This window comes from Cynocephalus volans, chromosome 10 (assembly GCF_027409185.1).
Source record: "Cynocephalus volans isolate mCynVol1 chromosome 10, mCynVol1.pri, whole genome shotgun sequence".
Taxonomy (NCBI): domain Eukaryota; kingdom Metazoa; phylum Chordata; class Mammalia; order Dermoptera; family Cynocephalidae; genus Cynocephalus; species Cynocephalus volans.
Genome location: NC_084469.1, coordinates 126,755,965 through 126,770,057, shown reverse-complemented (window position 1 = coordinate 126,770,057; position 14,093 = coordinate 126,755,965). Strand labels below are relative to the sequence as shown.

The 14,093-nt window shown below is 39.2% G+C and overlaps 1 protein-coding gene across 1 annotated transcript in view; it reads right to left on the bottom strand.

The window, feature by feature from the left end:
- SF3B3 (splicing factor 3b subunit 3) overlaps positions 1–14,093 on the bottom strand; it is a 40,728-nt gene that overhangs the window by 2,518 nt on the left and 24,117 nt on the right. The window contains exons 14-23 of the mRNA XM_063111815.1: positions 13,323–13,478; positions 12,610–12,753; positions 9,923–10,045; positions 8,969–9,123; positions 3,789–3,963; positions 2,820–3,025; positions 2,566–2,722; positions 1,484–1,609; positions 749–961; positions 62–160 (exon numbers count right to left, since the gene is read on the bottom strand). Of these exons, the coding sequence (XP_062967885.1) occupies positions 62–160; positions 749–961; positions 1,484–1,609; positions 2,566–2,722; positions 2,820–3,025; positions 3,789–3,963; positions 8,969–9,123; positions 9,923–10,045; positions 12,610–12,753; positions 13,323–13,478 (1,554 nt within the window). The remainder of the gene's footprint in view (positions 1–61; positions 161–748; positions 962–1,483; positions 1,610–2,565; positions 2,723–2,819; positions 3,026–3,788; positions 3,964–8,968; positions 9,124–9,922; positions 10,046–12,609; positions 12,754–13,322; positions 13,479–14,093) is intronic.

Below are 14,093 nucleotides of genomic sequence, written 5' to 3'. Positions count from 1 at the left end.
TGACAGCAATAGGAAAGGTACTAAGCAGCGTCTTTCCCCTGGGCCCTTTCTGCAATCTTACCTTCTGAGAAGCCCCGTTGAGCAAGCCCCGGTCCCACAGGGCTTTGTTGCCTGTGGGATCCTCATCCACTTCGTCATTGGTGTTAGGTGGGAGCCTCACCTACAAGGAAGTAACACAAATCATAGGGCTGGTCCTGCACTTGCTCACCTAAGTCACCAAGCAACATGTTTGCCCCAAGTCAAACAAGTCTAGGGGCACTGCCTAGGCAGAGGCCTGAGCCCAAATCTCCTGCACCTGTTCTGGTGGGCAGGAGCAGTGTCTGAGGAGTAAGAAGCTCAAGAAAATCAACCCATAAGCAGAGGCTTAACACAGCTGAGAGCAAAAACAAAGACCACAGAATACAGACAAGAGAAGTCAGGCTGGGCTTAAAAAGACAAGCCAAAATTCTAGCAAAACGAGAAAATAAATATTAACCATTAACTCATACTAAACCTATCATTATTAAATCATGTTCCATGGGGAAGAAAAAGGTGAATGAGGGGGGAGAAGTCCAAAAGACTGGTAAGACTTGAAGAACACAAAGTTTTTTTTTTAAGAGTTGGCCTTAGTCGGATTAAATTTTATACCTATTTTTATTTTCCATATTACAGATCGTATTTCTGGGTCCCCGGCTTTACCCAAGAAAACAAACCAAGCTAGCTTTCCCACACATCACTGTAATTCAAGTACACCAACTCATCAACTCACCACACAAATGTTGCCAAACTTGTCTGCCCCAGCCACAGTGTCATAGTCGAGGAGGCTAGCTGTAGTGACCCACCGAGGGTAGGTGTCATCAGCGAAGATGATGAGCTGGTTCTCATTACGCTTGTAGCGAACCCAGATGAAACTTTCTTGGACATCAGACACAATTACTCTGTGCCCAATAGTCTGGATCCCAGAGATATAATTGGCGATATGCTGGGAAAAACAAGGACAGCACTGCGTGTTGAAGTTCAGGACCCAGAGAGTCCGGCTTTCCCTGACTACAATATATAAGGGGTCTTCAAAAAGTTCACTGAAAGATTCATATTATCTTTTAATTCCATTTTTCCAAAAACTTTCTGAAGTACTCTCATATATAGGGTCTGTAGAATAGCGCTCATCAAAGAACAGTCAGCAAAAAATTCCGAGAAGGTGGGAAAAAGAACTAAACAGTTTTTAATATAGTGGAAATACATGCCTAACTCTCACAGTTAAATTCCTTATAAAGGCAAGCAGGATAGAAAGCTGATTATTGCTTTGAAGAAGCCAAGAAATGAGATCCACCTACTCATGCCCTTCTCAATACTCAAGGGCCTAACACTGAGGCTAGAATTGGGAGAGAATACATCACTGTCCTAATGAAGACACACGATTTTAAGAATCAGTGTCCACCACCCTGCCAACATCTCCTCCTGACTAACATTAGCTAGATCCTAGTCCCCACACCAGTACATTTACCTTATTCTCACACTTTCGGAGTAACTTCTTCTTCCCCAGGTCATAGACTCGTAGAAGCTTCCCCACACCAATCAACACTCTCCCCTGGAATGGGGCAATGGCAGCAGGGACCTCTTCCACTGGAGTCTGAGAGAGGAAAAGCAGGCAACCCAACTGTTGGAACATACAGTCATCTCCTAGTCCCACCCCCTTGATCTAGATATGCCTTCTTCTACAGGTACCTGTCAGGAAGACAGATAGCGAGCCACACATACAGCGGTCTGAAGCACAGTATTTGGGTAAACAGGCCCTACACGTTGCATTTCACCCAGTAAGTAGATCAATGCCACAAGTGAAAAGAAGTCCTGATGCCTGACAAGTGCTGCCCCAGAACCCGTGCTCAGTTTAACTGGCACCATGAAGTAGTGAAGCCTCAGCATCAAAGAAGTGACTGCAGTTTGTAGAGGAACAGGTAAGAAATGCTAATGCAAAGTAACATCTTAGTTGTAAGGGAGAGACAATAAGTTTAACACAAAGAAGGGTCTGTAAAGTAATTATTTCCTGGAGGACATTCCCCTGACAGTAGGGCTGAAGGGGTCAGATTCCTGTGCTATCAGTGTTAAGGACAAACTGTGGTAAAATATACATAATATAAAATTTACATTTTAACTATTTTAAGTATACAGTTTAGTGGCATTAAGTACATTTGCACTGTTGTGCAACCATCACCACCATCATCTCCAGAACTTTTTTCATATTCTCAAACTGAAACTCTGTACCATTAAACAGTAACTTCCCACAGAATATTAATTCTTCAAAATTGCCGAATTTTGGTCACAAATTGCTGCCTGCTTAGTAAGACAGTAAACAAGGGGCCAATTCAGTGTGCATCTATCTCCCCATTGTGGGTGGTTAGCACACAGACTTCCTGTGGGGCTCACAAGCATTGGTGAAGCATGAAGGCCCCAGCATTTTCCTGTGCTGCCAAGAGATGGATTAGAATCAAGGAGCTGGTTCCCCAAAAACTTGACCCGTAACTTTAGCAAAAAGTAGGAGAATTCAGTAGGACCCAAGATCCAGGAGAACCACTTGCTGGTTCCTACCTTATGCAAAAACTCCAGTTTCTCCCCATTGTTCACGAGCTTATAAGTATAGACAAAGCCCCCTGCCACAGATCGGGGGTTCAGTATCAGGTCCTTGGCCACACCCACCAACACATACCAGTCTTCACCAGTGTTGGAGAACCTGCACACAGCCACACTGAATACAGAGAAAGAAGCAAGAGTTAGGTATTAGTCAAAACCCAGAGAATTCCTGTTCCAGCCTATCAAACCCTGGATTGTCCTGGGCTCCTTACCTAAAAGCCGCCTCATTCTGTTCCAGCTGGACAAGGTCCAGTGTGTTCCCCTGAATAGGATTCATCACCCGGATCACAGAGGCCCACTGCCCATTGCCAGCCTTGGGAGCTCCAAAAATGGATTCAGGGAGGTTTTCATTGAGGAATGCTGCTGCCATCTCTGCAGCCAGCTCCCGCTCATCCTCCCCTGCTGCTTCCACCATTTCCTAAATCCAAAAAGCAAGGAAGAGTCAGTGTGTTCAGAGTTAGGGGCTGGGTGAAAAGTGGGTAAGTAGCAACAATGCTCCAGAGGAAGCTCATAATATATAAAGTAGCAAAGTCTTTCATCCAAAAACAGGATTCCCCAAAATTAAAATTAAAGGGAGAGGTATACGGACAAGGGGAAGAGGGTAGATCACTAAAGGGAAAACCAGACACTGCCAGTTACATATTAGTAGAAAATGCCAAAAAGAACTAACATTAGTTATGGCAAATACTGGTCTAGCAGTCTAAGAAACATGAAAATGAAAACCCCATTTTTCTATCTAACCCATCTGAATTCCCTTGCTAATACTACTTTGTCTCCTCTCAGGCTGGATATAGTTCTACATGGTTGTGGCTATTTGGTTTTTCCTGGGAAATGATTTCTAGAAAGAGCTCGTGTTGTGGGGAATAAAGAAGTTGTATCCTTTGGGCCTGAATCCAGGAAACACGTAATACAGCTTATTTTGGAAGCTCAAGGACTGAAGAATTCTGTTCCAGAGAGGGAACAGAATTCTGAATAAACTTAGGTCAGTGTATTAGTCCTAGGTCACAAGAGAGCCTCTAAAACAAAGTACTTGGGAAAAAGACTCTGTTCAAAGGACCTGAAAATAGCCTGGATCTTTAAAAACAACAAAGAATATAGTAAACAATTACAGGGTTTTAAACCTTCCAACCCAATTTCACACAAACGCCTTTATCTGAACCCCTGAAGGTCAATCTCATTACCTCTGCCATCTGCTGCTTTCTCTGAGCTTTTGTGGCCTCAGTGTAGGCATTGTGGTCCGTCTCAATGATGATAAGGTTGTTACTCTCAGGGTGGATGACAAATTTCCTGGGTGTATACTGCAGCGGAAAGGCTACCTGATTGAAGACAGCACCTAACTTCTCCAATGCCAAAATCCTATATGACAAAAAAGCACAGGAGTTAACAGGTCTCTTACTCAGGACCTAGAAACTGGTGTTGAAATGGACCGTGAGCAGTCACAGCAAACATGTCAATCCCTGAGGCCCTAATGTTGGCATTATGCAATGTGAAACAACAGCAGTCTAATCAAGAAGATTCTGTTCTGAACAGGAGACAAGGAGATCTAGGGAGGGCGCCCCCTGCGCCCCACCCCCGCCTTCAGCAACACCCCACCACTGTTCATGGCAATCCTGATCTTTACCAGTGAAACACATTACAATCGTCAAAGAAATTGTTATCACTCAAATGATAATGTGAGAGTGAGTGATAAGTTAGAATCTCCTCTTATTACTGAAACCCTGAAAAAAAAAACCCACCAATTCCAAATTTGTTGTGAAGCACAGCAATTATCTGAACATACGTGGTATTTGTGCTGATGATGTTCCATAAAAACAAAGAAAAACCGTATCAGCACTAGGAAATCTGTTACAATACAAGAGATGGTAAGTAGACGTACAAACTTGTCACATGGGACATAGAGATGCACCTAAGCCAAACTACATACAAAATAAGCAGAAATCAGATACTCTTGAAAATATAGTTCATCGATCTCTTACGATGGAGTTTTATTCTTAGTTTAAGTATTCTCTACATTAAAAGGTAAAAACCTACAAAGACAAAGAGAATGAAATAGGAGAAAACAGCAGACATAAAACACCAAATAAAATGTTGGAATTTGGAAAGAGATTTGGAGCCAACATAAATTGAGCCCCCAAACCTGAGAAAGGTTTAAGAATTAGAAAAAAACAAGGATCTCAGAAGATACAGTATGAGAGTCAAGGAAGGAAAAAAGATAGACAATTTTAATTTGCTAAAATGACAAACTGAACATATCCTTTGTCCCAGAAACTCCATTTCTAAGAATTTACCCTACAGGTTTATTTACACATACATGTGAAATTATATATATATATATATACGTTATCAAGTTTTTCACTGTAGCACTGTTAAAAGCAAAAGTACTGTTAAAAGTAAATATCCACCAAAAAAGGGCTAGTTACATAAACTATGGTACATTCATAACAGAACACTCTGTGGCTATAAAACAGACCATGAAAGCCATATAATACTGATATTGAGTGATTTCCAAGACATACTGTTAAGTGAGAAAAGCATGTTATAAAACAATATATTTATGCTCTCTAGTTAAAAGGAGGAAAAAGAATACTATACACACAGGAAACTAATAACACAGAAGGCCCAAGGGGAGACAGGGAGTGGACAAAGTACATGTTTGGAAAGGAGGGATCCATTTGAAAATAAAGCAGCCAGGTAAACATGCCAGTCTATATTCAATAATCACCAATGACCCTCTTGTATTAAAGCAATCAGGGCAGTCAGCTATCAAAAACTTTACTTCAAATCTATTTTTCCTTCCATTTCTCCATTATGTCCCTCTATAAGGACTAAAAGTAATTTTATTATTGTTTAATTACTTACGTTAATTCAAGGAAGTAAAATTGCTAAGAATTCTCAAGAAAGTTACGAAATGTTAAAGGGTTATACACCTTTTGTAAAAGGCTTCTAATAAAAATGAGAACAGGTACTATTTACAACTGGTATTCTTTCTGAAACTACCCATTCAATTGATAAATAGATCTTCTTCCTCAGCCCCTTCCCTCACATAAATATACACTGAGACTTATTCTGTATGGGCCAGGACTCTAAGCTACGCCTTCAAATGCTCTTATGAACAAAACAGATTTGCCCCCAAGAGAACGCATATTTCTGCGACTCACCGGTAAGCCAGTAATTGCTCTACCATCTCCTAAAATAAATGGCAACTGTGAAAATCAAAAGCCAAAAGACTTACTATGTTTTACATGTGAAAATAAATAAATTTTTTCATTAAATTCCCCTTTACTCTGACAGAAAAGAGCCAGTATCAAGCAGGGTCACAGACAGAATGTGGAGAACAAAAAAAAAAGACATGAAAATACAGAATGAGAAAAGCATTTTAGAAGCATCTGAATAATGATATGAACTATTTAAATAATAAAAATTGCATTCATTCTGTAAGAAAAAAATAAGTATAGCATAAAGAAAACAAAAACCATTGATCCTATGGTTCTCATTCCTCTGGTCTGACCCACACACTGACTTGTTCTCGTAAAGGCCCCTACCATGCCAAAGGCCAGGCAGAAAGAGCAGCTGTCCTCAGAGTGACACACACAATACCGGAGTACACATGCTCCCATGCTGTATTCTTCCTTGGAAAATATGAAGTTATCTGGCATTTGTCAAAGTGGGAACATATGCCACTGCTGACTTCAGATGGACTTTTAAAAGTACACTTATTTTTAAAAGAACTAACCTTTTGTGCTGCAAAGGACACCATCAAGAAAAAGAAAACCTCAGAATAGGAGAAAATCCAGAAATCATATACCTGATAGGGGGCTTGTATCTAAAACATATAAAGAACTCTTACAATTCAATAATAAAGACATTAATCCAATTAGAAAACAGACAATGGGTCTGAACAGACATTACTCCAAAGAAGAACAAATAGCCAATAAGCACATAAAAAGATACAAAGCATCATGAGTGCTATCAGAGAAATACTAATTCTAAACTACAATGAGATATCACTTCACACCCACGAGGACAGCTAGAATCAAAAAGTCAGATAATAAGTGAATGCAAGGATGTGAAGAAATTAGAACACTCATACCTTGGTGGTGGGAATGTAAAATCATACAACCGCTTTAAAAAGCAGTCTGACGGTTCCTCAAAAGGTTAAACATATGTTACCATATGGCCCAGCAATTCCACTCTTACAGTGGAAGATCTTATATATTCCTATATATAATATTCTTATATATCGAAGAACAATTCTTATATATTGAAGAAAAAAGTGAAACATGTCCACACAAAAATTCACATATGTTTATAGCAGCATTATTCATAACAGCCAAAGAGTGGAAATGATTGGTTCTGACAGTAAGTACTATAAACAGTGGTGTTAAAACTGCTCCCAAGAACTCTGCTCTTATCTGTCTCACACAGTGGCCTTTCCCTAAAAGATTTAGTTTTGGAAGAAAATAAATTCTGCTGCTAGGAAACAGTCTAAAAATCTGTGGGTATTGAGGCTGGGCCTCAAAGGACGGGGAACCTTGACAGGCAGAGATGTACATGGGGGAGCAGCCACAGATAAAAAACATTAAAGGATGTATGGAGGAATGCAGGAAGATCGATTCTGCTGGAGCAGAGGTATATAAAGATGCTGAAGGTTAGAAAGAAAGAGGACAATGACTAAAGGCTGTTGCAAAAAAATCATAGTGATTGATTTATCAAGAGGCCATAGTTTCATTATCAATAGCCAAGTTATGACCAGGACATGAACAACTTGGGTGACTTAAAAGCTTAAAAAAACGAACAAAAAAACTACTTGAAAGTTTGGCTTGAGAAAGCCAAACTGACTAGGTTATTTATGTAATATAGATAGTGCTCACTTTTAAAGTTAATATTGTCAGTACAAAAAAAACAGTTCGTCAACTTGCAAAAGGTCTAAATAACTTATGTTGAGGTTAAACTAATCCAATGGTATTGCCCTTTTGCTGGAAAACAAAAATCTTCAATCTCAAGAAGACTGGACTGCCGTGAGCCAGCCTGCTATAGGGAACGGCATGGGAGCCTGAGTGATACCCCTTGTTCTGCAGGCTACAAGGGGGTTCCATGTGTGTGATACGGCTCCATGGAAGTTCTTGTTTGTTCACCTTTGGTTGCTTGATGAGGATTCCCAGAATTAAACAGCCTAACCTTTTGGCTTAGTATGGCTTTGGGAAATTCCCTGGAGTTTCTCAAAGGACATGTTAAAATACATCAAAATTAACTGGTTTATTTAAAAGATATTGTCAGTACTAACGGTGTTTTTGATGCATGTTCCCAGTATGGGTTGGCTCCATTTAATTTTGTCATTAATCTTCCTTGTTAGTGATGTGTGCATGGGCCCATTGTGGCTGTGGTCATGCTCTTGTACCTGTGGGATGAAGCTATTATGTTAGGTTTCTATTTACATTCCCCCAGGGAGATGGTGGGTCCGAGTGCAGTAATGTTTATAACTAATTGATCATCAACCAGTTACAGATTTCTTTGTTTTTCCCCACTGCCACAGTTTCACTTGATTTACCATGAACATGTTGATTCCCTAGCAATAATAAGAATGATATATTGCGTTTTTGTTAGTTTGAGTAGGATCATTTAACTTTTTACTTTGTTCCTTGTACTGTTCCCAGAGTCAGTTGGTAAAAAAATTAGAAAGTTTTACTATAAAGATGAATAGGTAAAATAATAAAAATATATAAAAAGGTTTTTGATATTAATATTTTGTTAGTTTATGGTATAATTGTTTTTATAGTAGTATAAAATATAATAGAATGTTATAATCAAGTTTCATTATATAAAATCATGTTGTATATATTGTGATTTTGGCCATAAATTAGAATAATAAATATAAACATAAGACATTAAATTGTTAAATTTAAGTATAAGTAAGATTTTATAAGAATTTAGAATATAAGTTTATGTGTAAGTTTAAAAGGTCAGGAATTGTGATTCAGACCAAAAGTCTGATGCTCTCTAATGCCAAGCATACTGCTATTGTATAGTTTCCTGGCCACAAGCCACAGGCTTTGGGGTAAACTACTGATGCACGAGAGGGTGCTTTTATCACAGCATGAATGCTTTGGAACATTCTGATTTTTCTTTTTCTATAGAGATAAAACAATAAATGTTTTGATTAAAAGATAAATCATCACGTAAAAGGTTAACTAAAAAATATAAATAAAGCAAGATTCATGTGGTTGTCGTCCACACTTGCACTAGACATCTGTGGTCCATCTCTTTCTTTTCTCGCCGACGCCACACCACCTATGGCAGAACCACAAGCTGAGCCCTTGGCAGAAAGGCTTCCTGCTGGGCTTCAAACATGGGACTCACTCACCTCAGGGTGTTGGTGGAAATGGCCACAATACCCTCAGGACACTGTTCCGAGGCAAAGCCAGATGCAAATTCCAGCGTCTCATATGACAGGGGGGTGAGATGGAAGCGAGATTGGTAAGAATAGCTCAACCAAGAGCGGCTTGACATGGCCAACACCTGAGGAAAGTAAAATGCCTCCAATAAGCTTGGGAAAAACTCAAACCTGGTATGCTGACCAAACGCCCTATCCCCAAATTTCAGTCTGCAGAACATCCCAAGGAATTCTACAAACCTAAAAGGCTATCTTAAGAAAAAGAGGCCGAGAGAAGTGTTTAGTGTATATGACCTAGACTAATAACTCAATCTCTCTGAGCCCGTTCCCACGTGTATAAAATGGGAAGACTACAAGGTTGGACAGCTGCAAGCATTAAACAACATGTAAAGAACTAGCACAGCATCCAACAACACTACAAGGGTACTTCAAAAAGTTCGTGAAAAAATGGAACTAAAAGATAATACAAATGTTTTCATGAACTTTTTGAAGACCCCTCCTAATATTCTTCTTAACTACAAAACATATAATGTTTCCCAATCTATTTCACATTAATTAGTAAACCATGATATTGACATAAGACTGTGATAAACCCAACAAAATTACTCACGGCTAGTGGTGCCCTTGATGGGAAGTTTCCAGCTACCCCCCAGCTCTATTTCCCTAGACTGAGGGCTGAAGGGATCAATATCCCAATTCATTTATATTCAAATCAGGGAACAGTTGCATGAAACCCCAGTTAGAAAGCTCTGGGTTAAGGGACCCATGACTTCCCACATGAAGGAAATCAATCACAATCGACTGAATGTCAAACCAACTCTGTGTACACTACTGAACAGTAAAAAGTCAAGTTCACACCACAGGGGTTTTCTCAGCTGGTGCCACTAACATCCAGATATGCTGCCTGTCCCTTTCACTACTTACTGCCTCCTGGCCTTGCATCCGGACACGGAAGAGCTTCACAGGACGGGACCCCAGGTACCGAGTGCGGGTGTCAGACAGATCGCCAGTGACAGGGTCCAGGACAGTTCTCAGCAGCACACCATTCTAATCAAAAGGGGAGCAGTGGGTAAAGCACCTCACCATGGAAGCTTCTCCCCTATGATGAGGAAAACTCTCCCTTGGCTACTTTAACGAATTCAGAACAGATGAAAAGAAATGACTTGGTAGTTTAAAGAAGATCTAAAAATTATCAGACAGCCATTCATTTATTCTCTCACTAAATCACTTATTCATTCAAATAGTTACTGACCATCTACTAAGTGAAAAACACACTTATTTTTCACTATATATCCTTTAAATGTTTTTATACCATTGTGTTAAACTCTTCTGACAAAAGGAACAAGGCTCCTAAGGGAAACAACTAATTCAGGGCTGGGATAAGAATGTCCCAGATGCTTGATGTGCAAAAAGGCAAGGAAACCCCCAAAATAGTTGGGTCATGTTAAAAGGAGAAAGGAACCAACTTCAAAGGCGAACTCCCACTTGTCTAAAATGAGGCAATTTAGAATAAAAAAAAGAAAAAAAAAAAAGACTGCAAAAGTTTGAAGCACAAATATACAAAAATCCACAAATTCATGTTACTTTAAAAAACAGAACAAAAAAACCCCACTTCACTGGTCCCCACTGGAGGAAGACTGCTATAACTTCTTACTCTAAAAATGGGCGAATAAAGAGAAAAAAATTATTTATCCTTTCCTGTATGAACTGTATTTAGGATAAGGAAAGAAATGAAGCTAATTTTATCTTTAGAGAAGAGTTCCAGCTAATTAAATGCAGAAAGAAATAGAAAATCATCATTTCCCAATCACTAATGAAATCATGAATATAGACAACATGTATCAGTAGCTGTTAAGTAAAAGGTTGATGGGGAGCTTTGAAACAGGCAATAGATACAAACGTTCCAACATCACTGAAGCATGACAAGCAGACATCATACATCTCCTGATGAAATGCAAGTCAGTAAACAGCACCACCTATGAAATACTTGTGCCTGCCCTCAAATAATTAAATCTCAATCTAATCAACTTCTTGGTCTGTGCTATCCAATACTATGGCCACCAAGCCACATACGGCTAGTCACAAGTAAGATGGGCGGTTAAAAATAAAGTGCAAATACCAGATTTCAAAGACTTAGTACAAAAAAAGGTGAAGTATCTCAGTAATTCTTATATTGATTACATATTGAAATAACTTTATATATACTGGGTTAAATAACATTAAAATTAATGTCACCTATTTCTTTTTCTGGCTACTAAAACTTTAGGGCTGGCTAGTTAGCTCAGTCAGTTAGAGCACAGCCTTGTAATACCAAAATTAAGGGTTTGGATCTCCCGTACAGGCCAGCTACCAGAAAAAAAGAAGAAAATTTAAATTATACACGCAGCTCACCTTGTATTTCTACTGGATGGCATAGTCTAGATTTACCTACCAGTTTAAGGAAAAAGAGAGGATACAGAAACATTAAACACACACAGAATGACTCTGCCAAGTCTAGAGGTGAGAAATTCTACAAGACAAATGCTCTAGTCTCTCAAAAAACTAAAAAACACCTAAAAATGGGGGTGGGACACTTATTACAGGAGACAGATTATACAATTACTATAAAAGATTATACGCGTATTATAAGAGACAGGTTATTAGATTAATAAGATTATATACTTATTATAAGGGACAGATTATTACACTTATAAAAAGACGCATGAAACAAACGCAAAGTGTGGACAGCTTTGCTGAGATCCCGAGCAGAACCAACCATAAAGCCATTTTGGCAGGGGGAATGAGGAAACAGGCAAAACTGGAACATGAACAAGGTATCAGATGATATTAAGGAATTAGTTAAATTTTGCTGGGTGTGATAATATTAATATCTTTAAAAAAAGACATCTGTTAGAGCTACATTACCTAGTATTTACAGACAAAATAATTTATCACCTTGGATTTGCCTTAGAACACTTCAAGAAAGAGAAGGAATGGATAAAATAAAAACAGCAGAACATTGTTAACTCAAAACTAAGTGTATGAAGGTTCATTATATTAGTGTTTGTAACTTCTGCGTATGTTTGAGAATTTCTAAAATCAGAAGTAAAATTAAAAAGCAAAAAGTACCTGGGCTACATAGTTTAAATATCTGAGTAAATAATCATTAAGGAAAACAAAAGGTTTATGACCAAGAACTCTGAAGCTATCTGATCCTTAGTTTCTGCTTTTCATGGTATGAAGGGCTCAGCTGCTTTGACATCAGGGAACATAACATCTAGGGGTCCTTTATAGCTAACGGAACCAATCATGAACTGTGAGGTATTCGTTTCAAAAGCTGAATATTGTGGGAAATACAAGTGATGACCTGAGGACCCCCATCTAGTTCTGACCTAGAGCAATGATAGCACAGCATTTTTATCATGTGAAGACTCTATGAAAATAACTTTTTTCCAGGCCTGATTTGTTCTAATTAAAGAGCTGAGAAAAGTGGAATACAGAGCAGCACCATTCACTTTTCATAAAGTGGGTATCTGAAACCACAGGCAAAGAAAATGCCTGTATGAAACAAAGGAGTGCATGAAACTAACAAAACGTCTAACACCAACAATGTGAGACTCTGGATCTCTTACCTGTAGCCCAATATTCAGGTACAGGAAGCCAATAGAGCCCCTTTCACCCAGTTCATCCTGCTTCTCAGTCCCACCCATTTCCACGATACACAAGGACTCAGGCTGGGCTGGGAGAGCCTGCATGCTCAGAGGTTGCAAACAGTCCTGAGGGAGAGAAAGGGAAAGAAAACATAAAAACACAGGAAAGGACCAATTTTGGAAAAATGAACCCAGAGAATCCTATTTCTAGGACAGAAGAACTTTCTTATAGACAAGGAAAATCCCAGGAGTGAGTTCTCATAGGGTAGTGCGTTATTAGTTAAAGTAAACCTCAGAATAAGCTTTGGGAGGATCATGCTTTCCTCTTTCTGTCAAAGTTGATAATAGTAAAAGTAAATAAGCAAAGGGCACCTCCCTAAATAAAACTCATCTAAGGCCCTGGATCAAGTCGAATTCCTTTCATGCAAACACAGTATTGGGGGGGGTTTTTTGTTTGTTTTTTAACTATAAAGAGGAGTCAAGCCTTAAGCCAAAGAAACATTTAGTAGTCTCAGATCAACATCCTAAAACCATAGCAGAAGACTCCTGAGGTATCCTGCTATGATAATCAAGAGAAGCAGCAGGTATAGAATTCGAGGTCCACGCAAGTTGATCTCAGAGATGGACTGACTTCGCGAGTGGGCCAGGTGCTCAGGGTCCAACCAGAAGATTTTCAAGTTGAAGATGTCACTCACTGAGGGGTCCAGGGAGATGATTCTGACAGTGTTGTCTACGAGCCCCACAGCCAGGAAGCGAGACCTCTGCTCTCCAGGGGGCACATTGGCCAGACTCATGCATACCACATCTGCCGACATCTCTTTCCGCTCTGTGTACTCATTGAGCTGGCCTGACTATAGGAGTGAAGACAGAGAGAGGTCACAAACTAGACAGGGATGGCTCTAGACACTCCAATTCACCCCCAAACCCTGGATCCAGGGAAGAAAGATGGGCTGTTAGGTTTCATTCTGCTTCTACTCACTGCTCTTACAATAGTCAACAACCAAGAATTTCTCTATCTGAGGTCCCAAGACTGAACAGGCTAAAGGCAAGCAAAATTAATGTCTCCCACTGACAAGCGAATCGAGAGACCTTTGATAAGCTCAATGTGCCACAAATTTCAAGGCCAACTTGGTCTCAAGAAATGGAAATATATAAAACTGTTTATCTGTTCATGAGAATACTTTGCATGAAAAGGAATTCAAGTATGATGGTTATAGACAATGAAATCTCAACCATAGATACAGTGAGACTACAAAAGTTGGCCACACTAGAGACTTCCTGAAAGCAAGATAATTAAGTGCACCCAATATCCTTCCATATAAAGGAGCAAAAGAAAATTTCTGAAATGAATTCAGATTGTAGAAATTAAATCTATGCCAAATATTTGATGGAAAAGCAGAGTGTGAAGTGTAAAAAGAGCAAGTATTTCATTGCCAAGAAGGGATTTCATAACTACAGTTAGAATT